At 42.1% G+C, this 18,744-nt stretch overlaps 1 protein-coding gene across 1 annotated transcript in view; it reads right to left on the reverse strand.

The window, feature by feature from the left end:
- Window positions 1-18,744, reverse strand: part of LOC136866853 (dynein axonemal heavy chain 1) — a 1,878,455-nt gene that overhangs the window by 1,629,044 nt on the left and 230,667 nt on the right. Inside the window, exon 6 of the mRNA XM_068226864.1 lies at window positions 6,746-6,864. Coding sequence (XP_068082965.1) covers window positions 6,746-6,864 — 119 coding nt within the window. The remainder of the gene's footprint in view (window positions 1-6,745; window positions 6,865-18,744) is intronic.

Here is an 18,744-nt window from a genome sequence, read left to right on the forward strand (position 1 = left end):
CTGCATTGTGTTCATCAAGCAGAGGCCCTGCGAAGAAAATTAATATATTTTGCAAGAGTTGCCACCAGATGTGAACAACGTCACATTGCTTGAAGTGAAATGGCACGTTTAACAGACTTCTACGAACTATTCTGAATGTCATGGAGGCTTCTATTTCCAGACAATAAAGAACCAGGTAAAGGAGATCCATTATTCACTTCAATTTCAGCATAGATCTTTTGTTAGTGAAGATCTACTTGCAGAACAAGCACAAACACCTTGTCTTCTGTAAGGTTAAGGACCATACCTGGTTCAATTCCAATTGGAAAATGTACCTTTATGTACCTATATTGATGCAATCGTAATCTTAGACAGTATGTTAATTGTAAAGTCATTCCACTTGAGAAACTTTCATCATAGCATATGCTTCCGAACAGCGAGTTAAATGTACGATATCTTCTATTTATCGAAACTAGCTTGCAAATCAGTTCTAAAATGACAGAGAAACACACAGCTCAGACGTTCATCGGGCCTATATTGTCCAGAGTTCCTGTACTGAGAAAGCAAAGCAGCACAGGGTTCTCAAATGTGAGTCCGAAGGTTGACATCGAGACATAGTGGTGCAGAGACAACGTTTATGAGACGTTCGGAGGGGAAGGAAACTGCTTTCAAGGAGAGGTGGACATCTACGAACTGCCAGGATAGGCCACGTCGCTAAGAAACTCGCAAAGGCAGTTGTTGCAGAAGATAAATAAGAAGCATTGCAAGACCTAGAGACATCAAAAGGTGTGAAATTGAAGTGTAAAATTGTTGAAAACACTTCTGGGACATCATCATCATCATCATCGAATAGGTATACATGCACGACAATAAAAGAGAAGTACTAACAAAAATTGTATCGATTGCATGTCCTCCCACACAAGGAACATACACTATGCAGTCTTCACATGGTCCATGGAATCGGTCGGTACAACGGACTTTGAAGTGAAAGCCGTGATTCGCAAACCTTGTCACGGGGTGCCTCAGATCATAGTTCACTTCCTTCCAGTAATTTGTTGACATTGCATCTGTACTGTGGTATCTATTTCAGTGTATATGACACAGTGAGTGACATAACCTGTTTGTTTTATTCGATTCATTGAAATCAGTACACATATTTTATGGATTTTGATTCATTTTCCACAGAATAAATTGCTCTTCTTGAAAATGCCAGCATATCTGTTCTGGATGAGTAGGAAATCGCACACACTTGGGAGAAATTCGTAAATGAATATTTTGGAGGTGACAGATGCGAGTGTATGAAATTTAGTGCTGCCGATTGCCCAGAAATAACGAAGGACGAACTGTTACGTGCTCTAGCATTAACTCCTAATAATAAAGCATCAGAATTTGATAATATCCCAAAAATGTTTTAAAACTGATAAAGGAAAATAATATTGATCAGACCAACAAGCTCTTTAACACAATATACAGTACCGGAGAAATTCCAGGTGACATTCGACATTAATTTCCATGTAGAAGAAATCATACCGAAGGAAATGTAATGGTTACCGTCTTTTAAGTCTAATGAGTTACACGCTGAAGACATTTCTGCGTATTATACATGTACACTTATGATGTAAGTGCGAAATGGACATGGACATAGCCAAATATAGCTCAGAACTGGCTTTGGTACCCGAGAGGCATTGCTCAGTGTCAATGTTCTTTGTCTTTGCATGTTTCACTGACAGAGTCAAACACGAAAATCTGATCGAGATTCTCCAGCAGAAACGATTGGAAATAAAATATATCCGTATCACACAAAATCTTTACTGGAAACAGCGAGCCACAGTCAAGATTGGACGAACAAGTACTTCATGGATATGTATCAAAAGAAGAGTACGCCTATGGTGCATACATTCACCGCTCCTATTCAACCTATATGCCAATCACATATTCAAAGAAGCATTGCACGATACTGAGTTACAGAAGGTGTGAAATAAAATAGAGTCGTCATAAACAATATTATATATGAAGATGATACCTTAATTACATTTGACGCCATTGAAAGTCTTCAAGAACTTCCCAGCAGAATTCATCTCAGTGGATTAATATATGGTCTAATCATCAACACCACAAAAACTAAGTTCATGATGTTTATCAGAAGGAACCTTGAGGGTGCTCCAATTTCGCTAAATAATCAATACACGGAATGAGTAAGTCAATTCATGTACCACTGGAGTACCATACGAGGCAATCTTGACCCTGAAAGAGAGATCGCACCCCGTATTGGGATGTCTGGATCATCTTTCCAATTCCTTGTGATAATCTAAACCTCAAAATCAGGCTAAGGCTGTTGAAATGTCATATCTGGCAAATACTACTTCACAGAATAAAGACCTGAACTGTGAACCGATTAGAGGTCTTTGAAGTGTGGTTAGATAGGAGAATGGTAAGAATACCCTGGACAGAATTTGTAACAAATGATGAAATGATCTAGAGCAGAGCGAGATCTGGCAAACATCATCAAAGCCAGGAAAACAACAGAGTTACGCCGTTTTTTACTCGGTGGAAAGTATGGTCTACTATACATGACATTGCAAGGCAAGATAGAGGTTAATTGAGGGCTCAGAGACCACCGATATCATTAAAGACTAGACTGGCATAAACAACACGGAACAACTCTTCGATTCAACCAAGGGAAGGGGTACTTTCTGCAAGGTGTGAAGGACTGGATATGCCACTTACAGAGAAGGAAGTAGTAGTAGTAGTAGTAGTAGTAGTAGAAGAAGAAGTAGTAGTAGAAGAAGAAGAAGAAGACGATTAGAGGAAGGAGGAGAAGAAAAAGAAGGTTTATAAATGTTATATGTTGGTTGAAGATAGCCTAAATACAGGCCTATAGACCTCCTGCGTAGTGTAGTATCGAAAACATCTGCCACGAAACCCTCTATCTGCTCCACTTATAAAACAGGCAGCATTTAATATACAAGGTGAATAACCTAGCATTTACATCCCAAGTATATATAAAATGGAAGGTGCTATTGATGTGTTCTTTTCAGAAGAATGAAGAGTAACCAAGAGCTCGTAATTTTAGCCAATACACAGATAGTAATAATTATTAGAAAGTTACATTTGCTACAGTTTTATGTAATTCGCTCTGCATAGAGGATCGTTGTAAACAATTGTGCATCATTTTAAGAACATACTTTTTTGTTGAATTCTATATTGATTTCACCAATTATGTCTTCCTACAATATCTAATAGGTTGTGAGATAGACAAGCCCATACTCCGGGAATTAAAACGACGTCTTCGGTTATCATCTTGGATTCAGAAGATAGTGCGTTGAAACCCCATTGTCGGCAGCCCTGAAAGTGGTTTTCCGTGGTTTTCCATTTGCACACCAGGAAAATGCTGCGGCTGTGCCTTAATAAAGGCCAAAGTCAGTTCCTTCCAACTGCTATCTCATTGTCGCCATTAGATCTGTGTCCGTGCGACGTAAAGCATATTTAAAAAAATGTCTTCTGCAATCAAAAGTATCCGATTAGGGTACTAATAATCACGCACAGTACATGGCAATTTTCTGTATGTCATTAAGAAATTAACAGCTGTCTGCAAAATTGCAACTTGAAAATACTCAAATGACAAGAAAGGATTCGGTTATTGCACGCTGGAAATAATTTTTAGAACGATAAATATTCTTCTTCTTCTTCTTCGTTTTGCCTCATGACTGAGGCGTCGTGACTATCATAATATTCAGCCCTCTAGCCGATGAACCATACTCCGCCATTCTTCCCTATCTAAAGCTTTCAATGTGGTTACTCTGAGAGAACACTGTAGGGGACGATAAATATAAGACACCGTAAATTAAAAGACAAAAAACAAAGCAGAACACTGTGGCTAGTGTAATCTTCCTACAGTTACTACAGAGAAGAGCGCAGTTAGTGCACGTTTCTTCTCGAAATATCCTCCCCGAGTTTTTGTTCACATACAGTATGACCTCTACGTACGAACAACAGCTACTTCACGCTGTCTTAATCTCTGGTATCAAAACCTGCACCTACCCCCACCCCTTCCCCGATCAAGACATATATCTCATGACTACAGGCATCAGAGATAAAGTTGCTAAGCTCCACTACCTAGTAGTCTGGGACAGATTCAAGGAACGAGAAGATGGGCTCCATTAGAGCGACACAGCACATTTAGACTAGAGTGGCTGGGAAACGTGATGAGCAAAGGGCCTACAAGAACAACCAGAAATGAAGAGAGAAGAAGGACACTTACTGGTAGTAAGTTCTAGAAATTCTGCATGAATACAATCAAGATTGACATTACAATTCTAGTGGAAGGGCACTGAAAATGTCATGGAGAACGAGACGTAAATTAATAGAGCCGAGTGGCAGACGATTACTATCAGTACCAGGAAACTGGAACTTTAAACTGATAATGAGATACTGCGTTGCTTTTCAACTCCTACCTACAACTAAAATGTTTTCACCAAGCTCGATAGCTGCAGTCGCTTAAGTGCGGCCAGTATCCAGTATTCGGGAGATAGTAGGTTCGAACCCCACTGTCGGCAGCCCTGAAAATGGTTTTCCGTGGTTTCCCATTTTCACACCAGGCAAATGCTGGGGCTGTAACTTAATTAAGGCCACGGCCGCTTCCTTCCCACTCCTAACCCTTCCTTGTCCCATCGTCGCCATAAGACCTATCTGTGTCGGTGCGACGTAAAGCAACTACAAAAAAAATGTTTTCATTCCTCCCCTGAAGGGAGAGGCAGGCCTCTTCGACGGTGACGCCGTCTCCCAGGTCGGGGGATTCGTTACGATGAAGGAGATGCTCGGAGAAGGTGAGGAGTTTGGCGGCCATGGCCTATACTAGGAACTGACCCGGCATTCGGCTTAGTGCAGGAGAATGGAAAACCACGGAAAACCATTTTCAGAACAGCCGACGGTTGATGCCAGCCGTGAGGTCCAGCCACTGATCTCTATACATGGATCGCTGATGGCAGCTCTCCGCTGCAGGAGAAAGTACGCCAAGTTGACCGCGCGGTCCGCCATGTTGGCGTACGCACCCTAAAGCTCTCCTTATGGGGAAGCAATGATATTATAATCAACTTTAAATCGCAATTAATGACGCATGGGAATAATGAAAAATGTAGATACATGTTCACTCAAAGCATAAGGACACAGGGATCACTGACACGTCATTCCGAGGTCAGTAAATCTCCGGGATAGCAATAAAAATAACAACGGCCGACAAATATTAACTTAGGCGTTGAATACATGCAATTAGCGATCGGTAACACAACACGAGCGAAAAACCGTTTCTGGAAACATTGCTGTAAATTGTATACATGTATGCCACGAAATTATGCATTCTTAAAATGATGTACCTACCTAAAACGTAGCTCACTGTACGTACATACCGTAATCGGTGCTTGGTAATGAATTCCTGTTTCAATGAAATAACGCGCAGTTTATCAAATTAAAATATCACTGAAGCAAATGTACACATTTATAAAACCAACAAGTATTCAAAACTTGCCAAAATATCACATAACCTGCAGCTAAAATTACCACAGTGAAAATTACACCGTCCGCCTCTGTGGTGTAGTAGTTAGTGTGAATAGCGGCCGCTCCCTGAGGCCCGCGTTCGACTCCCGGCTCTGGCACGAAATGTGAAAAGTGGTACGAGGGCTGAAACGGGGTCTACTCAGCCTCGGGAAGTCAACTGAGTAGAGGTGGGTTCGATTCCCACCTCAGCCATCCTGGAAGTGGTTTTCCGTGATTTCCCACTTCTCCTCCAGGCAAATGCCGGGATGGTACCTGACTTAAGGCTACGGCCACTTCTTTCCTTCTTCCTTGTCTATCCCTTCCAATCTTCCCATCCCTCTACAAGGCCCCTATTCAGCATATCAGGTGAGGCCGCCTGGGCGAGGTACTGGTCATTCTTCCCATTTGTATACCCAGACCCAATGTCTCACGCTCCCGGACACTCCCTTGATGGGGTAGACGTTGGATCCCTTACTGAGTCCGAGGGAAAAACCGACCCTGTAGGGTAAACAGATAAAGAAAAGATGGAGAATAAGAAAATTACACCAATAATGAGGAAATTTCATGTCTATAAACACAACAGTCCTACTCGCAATATATATATGAAGATGGATAGTTCAGTTCATTATTGGTGCCTGCTAAGGTCTTTCCTTATCAAATCTCTATGGATTTTCTCTGAAAACTCCTTTCCCTCATGAACTGAGATTGAATCTTCTAATTTAAAATCATACTACCAAGCAACGAACCTAAATTCGTAAAATATACTACTATTTCCTTTGCAATAACACAGCACAGAACACCCGTGGAACTACAATCAAGAGGCCTGGCGTCACTGAACTAAGCATAAACAAAGCAAGCGCGCTCCTCGTGGTCTACTGCACCGTGCGCTCGCTGCCATCTTACTACACCAGTCATCTTCTATTCGGCTTACTGCTACCCAAGCTACCAGCCATCCATGTATAGAGATCAGTGGGTCCAGCCCTGTCGCGTCTCCCGAATACAGAGTCGTAGAGCCACGGTAGAGCCGTGGCCACCCCTCTTCTGCTCGGTCGGAGTGCAGAGCTGTTGGGCCACCGACCAGCCGTGGCCACTGCATCTACCGACCTACGTTTCAAGAGACGGGAGTATTTTTAATTCTTACAGAAATGTGATGCGGTTTAATGAGGTAAGAAGTAAAGTAACAGAACATCAAAGTTGCGTATGTTGAAGAGCAACTTAGAGGCTTCTCGCTTACCTGCGAACTTGGTATCTACACCGATCACATATGCTTCCACTCCCACCATCCAGTCAATCCAGCCTGGTTTCGAGACATCGCTCTCTGTTGAGTAGTTGCTGAACCCACCATCATGCAATCTGAAATATTTGTAGAAGTGCGTAACTGAATATGAATAAGCAGAAACTGTTCAAGCAAAATGATACACATTGATATTAGCTATATGAAGTAATAACGTAACCTAGTCCTCATTACACCAATATTCAAATGCATATCGAACTTCAACACATAAAACAGTTTTTTCCAACTATTTATACATGCGAATGAGAATAGGCTTTAGAACATTATATAACATACAGTCATTCTATTCCTTGCTCCTATAGGGAGTCAGAGGGAACCTATGCGAGGTGGATAGGTGGTTTACCTCAAGGATGCAAGTTTGTTTCCTCATGAAGACATCAAGAAATTGAAAAGTGGGCTACCACCAAGACATGATACAAGAGCTTAATCTTTCAGCTAACGAAATAAGTTTCAGCGTAATTAAACAGCGCACACTGAGATCATGCATACATTTTGCGAAAATAATATTATTAGAGGAAGTACACTATAATGTATTTCCCTGTATTCTTTGATGTTGAATCAAATGAAACCATTATAGGAACACTACGATTAACTGCACTCAAAATATCGCGAGTTATATGTGTTACGGAGTTCTCCGTGGTAGTTAGAGGTGAAAGAAGGTGCTGGGATGAACAGGTCTCAACTTACGAAATTAAAGTTAATTTAAAATTTGACAAGGTTATATTTTCTTTTCGAGATCAAGAAATAACAAGTACAACAGGAACTTAGTTATATAGCAACAAAATAAGAATGTACAATTACAGTTTATTAATGTATTTCGGGCTTCGAGTTCCAGAAACACAATCCCTGAGCAATGAGCCCAACTTTACTTATACACAAGGTTTAACAAAGGGGCAGAAAACCCCGATCACACCAAGGAGCTCTAGCTCCCAATTACCCAGTAAAGCCTGCTCGAGGCACACAGAAACCAAATTTAAGAGCAACCCGCTCTCAAAGTTCAAGCCAATTCAAAGGCCACACCAAACTCGACTTTCAAGCTGCCTTCCAGGCACACAATAACAGGGGTAAAAATACCCAACCTACTGAGGCCTATTCCATAAAGAAACAGGACAATTACATGGCCCCAAAATACCAACTTGAGTGGAGGCGTAACTTGCACTCCTAATACACCTTTTAAAAACCTATTTGGCTCTAGGCCGCTTATGCAAGGGCTAATCCCACACTACGGAGGTGACACGATAGGAAAACTTTATTACATTATGAAACGAAGGAAAAACGTAGTCACCTCAAAAACAATATGAGAGGGAGCTCGAGAGGGTTAGGCACTCTCTATCCCGATTTGTAGTTAAAGAGACGGAATTTTATACCAAGTGTCTTTTACATTTTAAAGGAAGGTTACATGATAAAAGTTTCGAACCTGCCCCGAGGGTTAAACTGCTGAGCTAGCAAGAAAATAAGTTATAAAACGGCCATTACCTGATGGTTGAACTGCTACCCGAAGAAAGAGGCGCTTCCCGCCCCCTGCTACATAATTACACAATGAGAGATGTTACTGAAGTGGCGAGGAGACCAGAAAATCAGCAGTTTATATACCCTCGCGGAAAATTCGAGACGTTTCATGAATGATTACAACCCGCCCACAAAATTTTATTGGATAACAGCAAAAACTAATACACCAGACGAAGAAGAAACACCTCATTGGTGGAAAATTTATTACAGAAATTCCTGATTGGCTACATTCAAAACAGGCGGAAAGAAAGGATTATATTGCCAACTCTCAAACCACAGAACAAAATTTAGCAAAAACAAAACTTATGAATGTTAAATTTCTTCCGGACAGTTCATTCCTTTACACCAGAGAGCGTTATCAGTTTTGGTAGAGACATCTGTTAGAGAATGTTCAAAGTTCTTGCTATGGAGCAGACAAACACGAATCGAAATTGACATAGTTCAGAACACTTCAAAATTTACAGTAGAGACATCTTCTGAGAAACTTTAGAATTAACGTGGTTGTTAAAGTTCAGGCTTCCTCCAGTAGAGGAGTTTCCACTGGCGCAATGTTTGAATTAGCGGCGCGGAGGTGTACCGCCCGGTACAGACCTCCCTCCACCAAAAGTCCCTCCAAGGGGTAACACAGAAGAACACCAAATTTTGTTTGAGAACAGGATCCAAGTTATGATGTAGATTTAGAAATTATTTGCAGAAGGATTCAAAAAAATGTTCTTAAATTGGTTTGACCCAGTTTCAAAATTCTTGGTAGTAATTTTTTATGTTGTAATGTCTTTATGCTTGTAGTAGTTGAATTCAGAAGGAAAACTTTTAATTCTTGGAGGAGAATTTTTTTTTAATCCTCCAAATATAGCAGTTGAATCCAAAAATGTAGTAATAGTGGAAATGGAATGTCCATGTAGCTGAATAAGTACATTAAATGTTGATTAAGTTTGACGGCCAGGCCAGCCGCCGCTGCTTGTGTCCAGATGAGGCCGCTCGGACCCCTCAAGTACCCTGAGATACCGCTCACCCGGACCATGAGAGGGGTAGTGGTGCTGAAGCACGCCGCACACGCGGCGAATGTTTACAGACCGCGAGCAAGTTACAGGAGGTGCGCCGCACATCAGCCTTGGCCGGTAGGAGGGCTCCGGCTCGCCGTACACTGGCTGACCTCACTGAAGTAGATCGGGCCCGTGCTCTACTCCAGTAGCGGCACGGCGCCGCGCGGCTGCGGGGGCACTGAAACATTAAGATCTCGGCGGCAGAATTTGTTGGACCATAATGATTTTCGGTTACAGTACTTGTGGTGGAGCTGAGGGGCCATTGGCGTGGAAATATTAATTTCATTTAAATTAGCCACTGTGTGTTTGACCAGGAGACGGGATCGTGGTAATGGCCAATCTCCCTCCTCCCTCACATGTTATTTTAAATGACGATAAAACTCTACTTCCCTTCTCTCCAGAGCTTTCCATGAACTGTCAAACTGTATCACATCGTTACTTCACCAGGTCGCGCTCAAAGACAGACCCTCTAGACAGCGCAGAATAAACATCTTTTCCAAACAAGAACGAGAGGCAAGATGACCTATTCTGATGACCTATTCTGATGACCTCAATTTTTATCAAAGGAGTCTCCAAAGAACTTTTATTTGTGCTTATTGTCATAATGTTTTTCTTTTCAGTTCTTTATTTATACAGCTGAAGAGGACCACTAAGTGGTCGAAACATGTCCTGTAAGTTTTAATTTTATTCAATTTTGCCTGAGGCATTAATAAAGTATCGATTAGGTGGTTATTTATACTTACTTCTTGGTCGGGGGAGGTTGTACAATGAACATTAGGAAACAAAGAACATGATTCCAAGGGCAGAAGGCCTCAAAATGAAACCAAAAATATAACCTTCCGAATTCTTTCAAAATGTAACAAGAAATAAAACAAGCTAAGTTAGTGCGGAAATTACACAGGTTTCACCTGAGACAGGTGAACCCTAAATATCCTCCCGGTGGCTGGATTACTTAGCAACAACGTGACCGGCGTGAGAAAATCTACAATTATGCACGGCCCATGACATCTGGGAGCAAGCTTGCCCGCTTGACCATCACCTGGTCACCTACCTTCAAATGGGTGGGTCTCCGTCCACGATCATATCTTTCCCTAACCTTTTCATGAGACACTTTAAGACTGGCTTTAGCCTTCTTCCAAAGATCTTTAATATTATCTGGATCTATTGTCTCAGGTAGAATATCACTAAGAGACCAAAGGTTAGAGAGCGGCGTGTTGGCAACAAATTTGAACATCAAAGAAGCTGGAGTAAACTTATGAGATTCATGAACCGCCGAATTCAAAGCAAAAGCTAACCAATGCAAGGACGTGTCCCACCTAGAATGATCGTGGTGATGATAGGCAATAAGGGCCGACCTCAGATTACGATTGACCCGTTCAGCTAGAGATGGTTGGGGATAATAAGCCGAAGTAGTCACATGAGATATGGACAGATCAAAACAGAATTTACGAAAGAGATTGGATGTGAAAGCTTTAGCATTATCAGATACAATATATTGACACGGACCGAAAGAAGCAAAAATGGAATTTAAACAAGTAATGGTGGACTGAGCGGTAGCCAGCTTAGTCGGGAATAACCAGGAAAATCTAGTAAAAACATCTACACATACAAGGATGAACTTATTGGCGTTCCCCTTTGACTGGGGAAAGGGTCCTACGTAATCGATGTAGAGACGTTCAATGGGGCGCGACGCTTGGTGAGAAGACAAAAGCCCTTGCTTAGTTGACATGGTGGGTTTACTAAGCCAGCATGATTTACAAGATTTTACCAATTTACGGATTTCTCCGTCCATACCCTTCCAGATGAACATTTCACGAATCTTTTCTCGGGTTTTGAAGATGCCTAAATGCCCCCCCCAATGGGGTCTCATGGTAGTACTTGAAGATCATTGGTACAAGAACCGCTGGAACTACAACTTTCATTTTTTGATCATGCCTCGACGGGCAACATAAAACACCATTCCTCAAAACATACGGGACGACATGTTCCCCAGAAGAAAGGGTTTCCATGATCGGAGCCAGCGTCGGATCTTCACGTTGATATTTCTCAATATCCCTAAAGAGCATGGGAGCATCTGTTAAGATGGCATTAACCTCAGATGGTATGGACTCGGGAGGTGAAGAACTATCGTTCAGATCCGGGGTCTCTACATCATTAGAAAACATACGGCTTAGTCCGTCAGCAACCACGTTTTCAGTACCTCTGATATGCCTAACATCAAATTGAAAGGCAGAAATTCGGATGGCCCACCGGGCTATACGACCAGTACGACGCGGCCTACCTAAGACTCAACTTAAGGCTTGCTTATCGGTCTCCAAGTCAAATTTGACATGTTCCAGATAGAGACGGAACTTTTCTAAGGCAAATAAGACTGCCAAACCTTCGAGCTCATAGATGGAATACTTGGCTTCTTGAGCCGATAGAGTCCTAGAGGCATAGGCGATGGGGCGCCTCCCTAGTTCAGTCTCTTGAAGAAGGACTGCAGCTACCGCCGACGACGACGCGTCGGTTTGGACGATGAATTTCTTGGAGAAATCGGGCATGGCCAGAACAGGGGCGTTACACAGATCTAATTTGAGATCTTCAAAAGCGGCTTGTTGAGAAGGTCCCCACTCAAATTTGACGCCTTTCCTACGTAGTAAGTTCAAGGGCGCCGCTCTATTGGCGAAATTTGGAATAACTTTCCTGAAAAAATTCACCATACCAATGAACCTAGCAATACCTTTGATGTCCTTGGGAGGCTTGAAATCACGGATGGCCTGTGTTCTAGAGTGATCGACGGCGACACCATCGGGCGACACAATATGCCCTAGGAATGATATGGAGGGCTTAGCGAAGGCAACCTTGGACAACTTCACAGGTAACCCAGCCTTACGGAGGCGATTGAGAACTTCTTTAAGATGATCTAGATGTTCTTCGAAGGTCTCCGAAAATACGACGACATCATCAAGATAGTGGTATACGCGGTTGTATTCATACAAATTCCAATCCGTGGCAAACGCTGTCAGGTTTTTAGATTCCTCTGCTAACGGTATCTGATTATAAGCCTGGTTAAGATCTAGGATAGTAAAAAACTTAGCCTTACGAAACCATGAAAAACACGAGTGAAGGTCTGGAAGGGGCACAGATTGTAACACCACCTTCTGTTTGAGAGTCCTATAATCAATGACAGGCCTGAAGCCACCTTGGGATTTCGGGACTAGAAAAATAGGCGAAGAATACGCCGACTTAGAGGGCCCAATAATACCGTCCTTCAGCATCTGATCAATGATTTCTTTCAGCGCCTTCATTTTGGGCGGAGATAGCCTATACGGTGGAAATCGGACGGGGATGGAATCCGTAACTTCAATCTTGTATTCAATAAGGTCAGTAACACCAAGAGTATCCGAGAAAACCTCTGGAAACGAATGACACAGCTTACGAATACTATCAGCCTGCTCCTCAGGTAGATGTCTAAGATCTAACATCTCATCCTGGGTAGGCGAAACAGATGAATATGACACAGAACTACATTTAAGTAAAGGGATTTTACAATTAGAAGCAAATTTGAATGTGCACGACTTGCTCTGAAGATCGAGCACTAGACCAGTATGGGACATGAAGTCGGCTCCCAATATAATGGGACAAGACAAGTGCTTTGCCACAAACAATTTAACTTTCCAAGTAAATTTAGAAATACGATTTTTGGCATTTAAGGAACCTAAAATTTCTAAAGGAGAAGAATTAGCCGAAACATATTGAACCAAAGTCGAACAAAAATCAGGATATTTGCAAACTGTTTTCAATTTAGAGTACCATTCAGCCGAAACAATAGAACAAACACTGCCAGAATCTAATCGAGCCGTTACAGGCTCATTATTCAATTCAATCTTAAGAAATGGAACAGGTGCGGGGGTATCCGCCGCAATCCTAAGACATTCTTTAGGGCCTTCAAAAGATACATTTGAAGACCGAGTTTCCCCTGAAATTTCGACATGTTTACTTGGGGCTGAGCCTCGGGAAGATGGGTTCGCCGACTCAGCCGAAGCCACTAGTCACTTATGATTGTTGTTCGAAGTTGAGCAGGAGGGAGTGCTGTTAGCATTAGGGCAGTTATTGGCAATATGTGAAAACGCGCCGCATTTAAAGCAGCCTTGGGATGAACCTGCTCCATTATTTGTCCTACTAGATTTGATCAATGGACATTTATTACGAAGATGGTCAGGCGACCCGCAAGCGTAACATTTACGGGGTGTGATGGGTCGGCGAGGTGGAGGCCGAAAATTACCAGATGATGGAGGGGGTTCTTTCACTACACGCAAGGTATCGGCGTATCTGACTCCTTCGGCTGAGACAGCCATAGCCTCTAACTCAGCGAAAGTTTGCGGACGCGATGCAAAACACAAGTATGAGCGGTATGAAGGGGAAATACCCTCCACTATGGCCTGAACAATTTGATCTTCGGGAAAATGGAGGGCAAATACCCTAGTGTAAAACTTAATGTCTTGGATGAAGTCTGCTAAATTTTCATCCAACCGTTGTACTCGGTAGTAGTACTTTTGAATGAGCGAAGACCTAGCTCGGGCGGGGATAAAATTTGCCCACAGGTGGGCATGGAAGTCTTCTATGGATGACTGTTCCGCAATTGCCCTAACTATTTTGTCGGAGAGAACACCCATTGCATAGGGATAGATGATTTGCTAAATCTGACAAGCAGAAAGAGAAAAAACAAGAGCATGATCCTGAAACTCAACTAAAAACCTTAAGAATGAAATCACGTCACTGGTAGAGTTAACCGAAAACTTAGAAATACCTCTGAGCAACATTGCTAAAGGATGGGGCAAACTGCTGAAACCCGGAGACGTAGTAGGAAGGGGCCTAAGTGGCGGAGAAGCAGATTCAGAAGGAGCATTATTTAACACAAAGGGTGGAATGGACGTGCGACGATCGGACTCGGTTCCTAATGGGGCAGATGTTCGTTGTGTAGTCGCCTTAGTACTTTAGAGGAATCCTCCACATTTACAATATTTACTACCGTAGGTTGGTCGACTTTAGGCATAGCAGATCCAGATAACAACTGACTAACTTTACTAGACATTTGGGACAAGTTTTCGGCAAGGGCACTAGCTTCCTTACCCTGAAGATCATTTAACTTCAGAGACAATAGATCACACACCCTATTATAAAAGTGGTACAGCCTAGCCTGTACTCTTTTGAGTTGATTAGGAGATGGATCACTTACTTCAAAAAAACTAACTACAGATGCTAGCTCAGTAGTATTATCATTGATCGTGGAGAGGGCGTCGTCAATCTCTTTTTCTCCCAAAGTCGGGATGGTAATAGGCAAATCAAGGTAATCTTTTAGCTTATTGGAGTCGACTGCAACCGTGCCTCCAGATTGAACGTTTCTGAGAGATAGTTCATAAATTAATTCCTCTTTACGCAAATAGAAAGGATGGAGAACCTCGCGAGGGCCGGACATGACAGAAAATTTTTGAGAAAGAAAAATAAACAAAACGTTCCAGCAACTGAGAAAATTGTTAGAGTTCGAATCAAAGCAATGTTTAGCCGTCAAAAGGGGCTAAATTGAGACCCATTCAACCACGCTCTTCTACCACTTGTTACGGAGTTCTCCGTGGTAGTTATCTTTTTTGCTAGGGGCTTTACGTCGCACCGACACAGATAGCTCTTATGGCGACGATGGGATAGGAAAGGCTTAGGAGTTGGAAGAAAGCGGCCGTGGCCTTAATTAAGGTACAGCCCCAGCATTTGCCTGGTGTGAAAATGGGAAACCACGGAAAACCATTTTCAGGGCTGCCGAGAGTGGGATTCGAACCTACTATCCCCCGGGTGTAAGCTCACAGCCGCGCGCCTCTACGCGCACGGCCAACTCGCCCGGTCCGTGGTAGTTAGAGGTGAAAGAAGGTGCTGGGATGAACAGGTCCTAACTTACGAAATTAAAGTTAATTTAAAATTCAACAAGGTTATATTTTCTTTTCGAGATCAAGAAATAACAAGTACAACAGGAACTTAGTTGTATAGCAACAAAATAAGAATGTACAATTACAGTTTATTGATGTATTTCGGGCTTCGAGTTCCAGAAACACAATCCCTGAGCAATGAGCCCAACTTTACTTATACACAAGGTTTAACAAAGGGGCAGAAAACCCCGATCATACCAAGGAGCTCTAGCTCCCAATTATCCAGTAAAGCCTGCTCGAGGCACACAGAAACCAAATTTAAGAAAGAGCAACCCGCTCTGAAAGTTCAAGCCAATTCAAAGGCCACACCAAACTCGACTTTCAAGCTGCCTTCCAGGCACACAATAACAGGGGTAAAAATACCCAACCTACTGAGGCCTATTCCATAAGGAAACAGGACAATTACATGGCCTCAAAATACCAACTTGAGTGGAGGCGTAACTTGCACTCCTAATACACCTTTTTTAAAACCTATTTGGCTCTAGGCCGCTTATGCAAGGGCTAATCCCATACTACGGTGGTGACACGATAGGAAAACTTTATTACATTATGAAACGAAGGAAAAACGTAGTCACCTCAAAAACAATATGTGAGGGAGCTTGAGAGGGTTAGGCACTCTCTATCCCGATTTGTAGTTAAAGAGACGGAATTTTATACCAAGTGTCTTTCTCATTTTAAAGGAAGGTTACATGATAAAAGTTTCGAACCTGCCCCGAGGGTTAAACTGCTGAGCTAGCAAGAAAATAAGTTATAAAACGGCCATTGCCTGATGGTTGAACTGCTACCCGAAGAAAGAGGCGCTTCCCGCCCCCTTCTACATAATTACACAATGAGAGATGTTACTGAAGTGGCGAGGAGACCAGAAAATCAGCAGTTTATATACCCTCGCGGAAAATTCGAGACGTTTCATGAATGATTACAACCCGCCCACAAAATTTTATTGGATAACAGCAAAAACTAATACACCAGACGAAGAAGAAACACCTCATTGGTGGAAAATTTATTACAGAAATTCCTGATTGGCTACATTCAAAACAGGCGGAAAGAAAGGATTATATTGCCAACTCTCAAACCACAGAACAAAATTTAGCAAAAACAAAACTTATGAATGTTAAATTTCTTCCGGACAGTTCATTCCTTTACACCAGAGAGCGTTATCAGTTTTGGTAGAGACATCTGTTAGAGAATGTTCAAAGTTCTTGCTATGGAGCAGACAAACACGAATCGAAATTGACATAGTTCAGAACACTTCAAAATTTACAGTAGAGACATCTTCTGAGAAACTTTAGAATTAACGTGGTTGTTAAAGTTCAGGCTTCCTCCAGTAGAGGAGTTTCCACTGGCGCAATGTTTGAATTAGCGGCGCGGAGGTGTACCGCCCGGTACAATATACATGAGCAAATCGTAAAAATTAAACTGAGTGAGCCTACGATGCACATATCGGTTGATTCTAGCCGGGAACATCTAAAACTTTACAATTTAGAGATTTCGACTCTGCTTAATAGAATATTATTCACATCGTTACGGCCTCATTGGACCACGATTATTTAGGTTTCCAACCATGTTTACGTATTCTTGCCCACAAGTCCTTCATTCTCTTAATGTGAGCGTTTCTTCTGACCTCTGATCAGAGAAGTGGTTCCATTGGTTTTATCTCAACTTCAGGTAGCCTCCAATGCTGGATTTTTTGTTTAAGGATGCGTCTATCTAGGACATCTTATTGCGTTATCCCACTCAGCCTCAAATCATCAGCCATTCCTAGGTGCCATCTGGGTTACTTGTGGTAGGATCTGTTTCGTCAGTCTGCTGTCAGGCATACGGAACACATCACCGAAGAAAGTCAGCCTCCTTTTCCTGATAGCGTCCGTTACTTTGCCCACCTTGTTATGCACTTCCTCATTTTTTCTGAGCTTCCATGCCCCTTCCTATTTAATGGATCTTAACACCTTTCTCCCTATCCTTCGCTCTAATTTCTCCAGTTTTTGTTTTGAGGTTTTATTTCTCAAGCTCAGTATTTATGAAGACCTTGTGGTCTTACAAGTGTCTGGACCGGGCGAGTTGGCCGTGCGGTTAGAGGCGCGCAGTTGTGAGCTCGCATTCGGGAGATAGTGGGTTCGAACCCCACTGTCGGCAACCCTGAAGATGGTTTTCTGTGGCTGCCCATTTTCGCACCAGGCAAATGCTGGAACTATACCTTAATTAAGGCCACGGCCGCTTCCTTCCCACTCCTAGGCCTTTCCTATCCCATCATCGCCATGAGACCTATCTGTGTCGGTGCGACGTAAAGCCAATTGCCAAAAAAAAACTGTCTGGTTGTTTCGGACCTTAGATCCCGAAGATAAATGCTTTCTTATTTTATAATCAAATAATAAATAGCTGCCTCTGTGGATCCGTGGTAGAGTGTCGGCCTCCGGATCCCAAGATAGCGGGTTCAAACCCGGCAGAGGTGGTCGGATTTTTGACGGGCGGAAAAAAGTCCATTCGACACTTCATGTCGTACGATGTCGGCATGTAAAAGATCTCTGGTGATACATTTGGTATTTACCCAACAAAATTAATTAAATCTCAGCCATAGACGCCCAAGAGAGATCCGGTTTACACTGTCTGCCATCTAGCGGACCTAGAGTAAAACGAAACGTCGAAATTGACGAGCAGACAGCCAGATGGCGTCAAATCGAAATGTCTGCAAACGGTAGCTGAGGCCATACGATTATTATTATTATTATTATTATTATTATTATTATTATTATTATTATTATCAAATAATAAATAATAAATACAGAAATGGATGCCAAAAACAATATCTTGTTAGTTTATTTAGTTATAAACACAATAACTGTGCATTTATGTAAACATTTCATTTGATAAAAGGAAAGAAGAGAGGGTTAAAAATAATAATAATTCTATTAACAATATTTTCAAAAAAGAAAGTATATTCTTTTTCTATTTAAAACTTTTCAATTACACCGGACATCATAGAGCCTTTTACTTTTATTAACCTAGGCATGTGTTCAATTCCACGAAAAGTTCACATTTTAAATCAAGCTATCCCTCCTACGTAATATTTTTAGCCAACCAACTGTTTGTCGTTTAATTGAGGGTTGTCACAACAGTCGTAATGGGGTGGTCGAATATATTGAATAATGTAAAACGACATTACTTTTCAATAACAATCAGTGGCTTCACACGAAATTCACCTTTTTGCGCTGTAAATGCAATTTACACACTACAAGCAATGCTTAATCGTAAGATCATTATTACAGCTGGATTCTACGGATAACTTAATGTAGAAAGCGTCTATATGATCAGACAAATGGTCAGTTCCATGAAAGACGGTGTTTTCCACCTTGGTCCCACTGTGCGGCGGCCGGACGTACAGCTGACCACCCTGACCCACTTATCGCTAAGTTACGGTCATTGGAAGTTT

The sequence above is a fragment of the Anabrus simplex genome, chromosome 3 (assembly GCF_040414725.1).
Source record: "Anabrus simplex isolate iqAnaSimp1 chromosome 3, ASM4041472v1, whole genome shotgun sequence".
In the NCBI taxonomy this organism is placed as follows: Eukaryota; Metazoa; Arthropoda; class Insecta; order Orthoptera; family Tettigoniidae; genus Anabrus; species Anabrus simplex.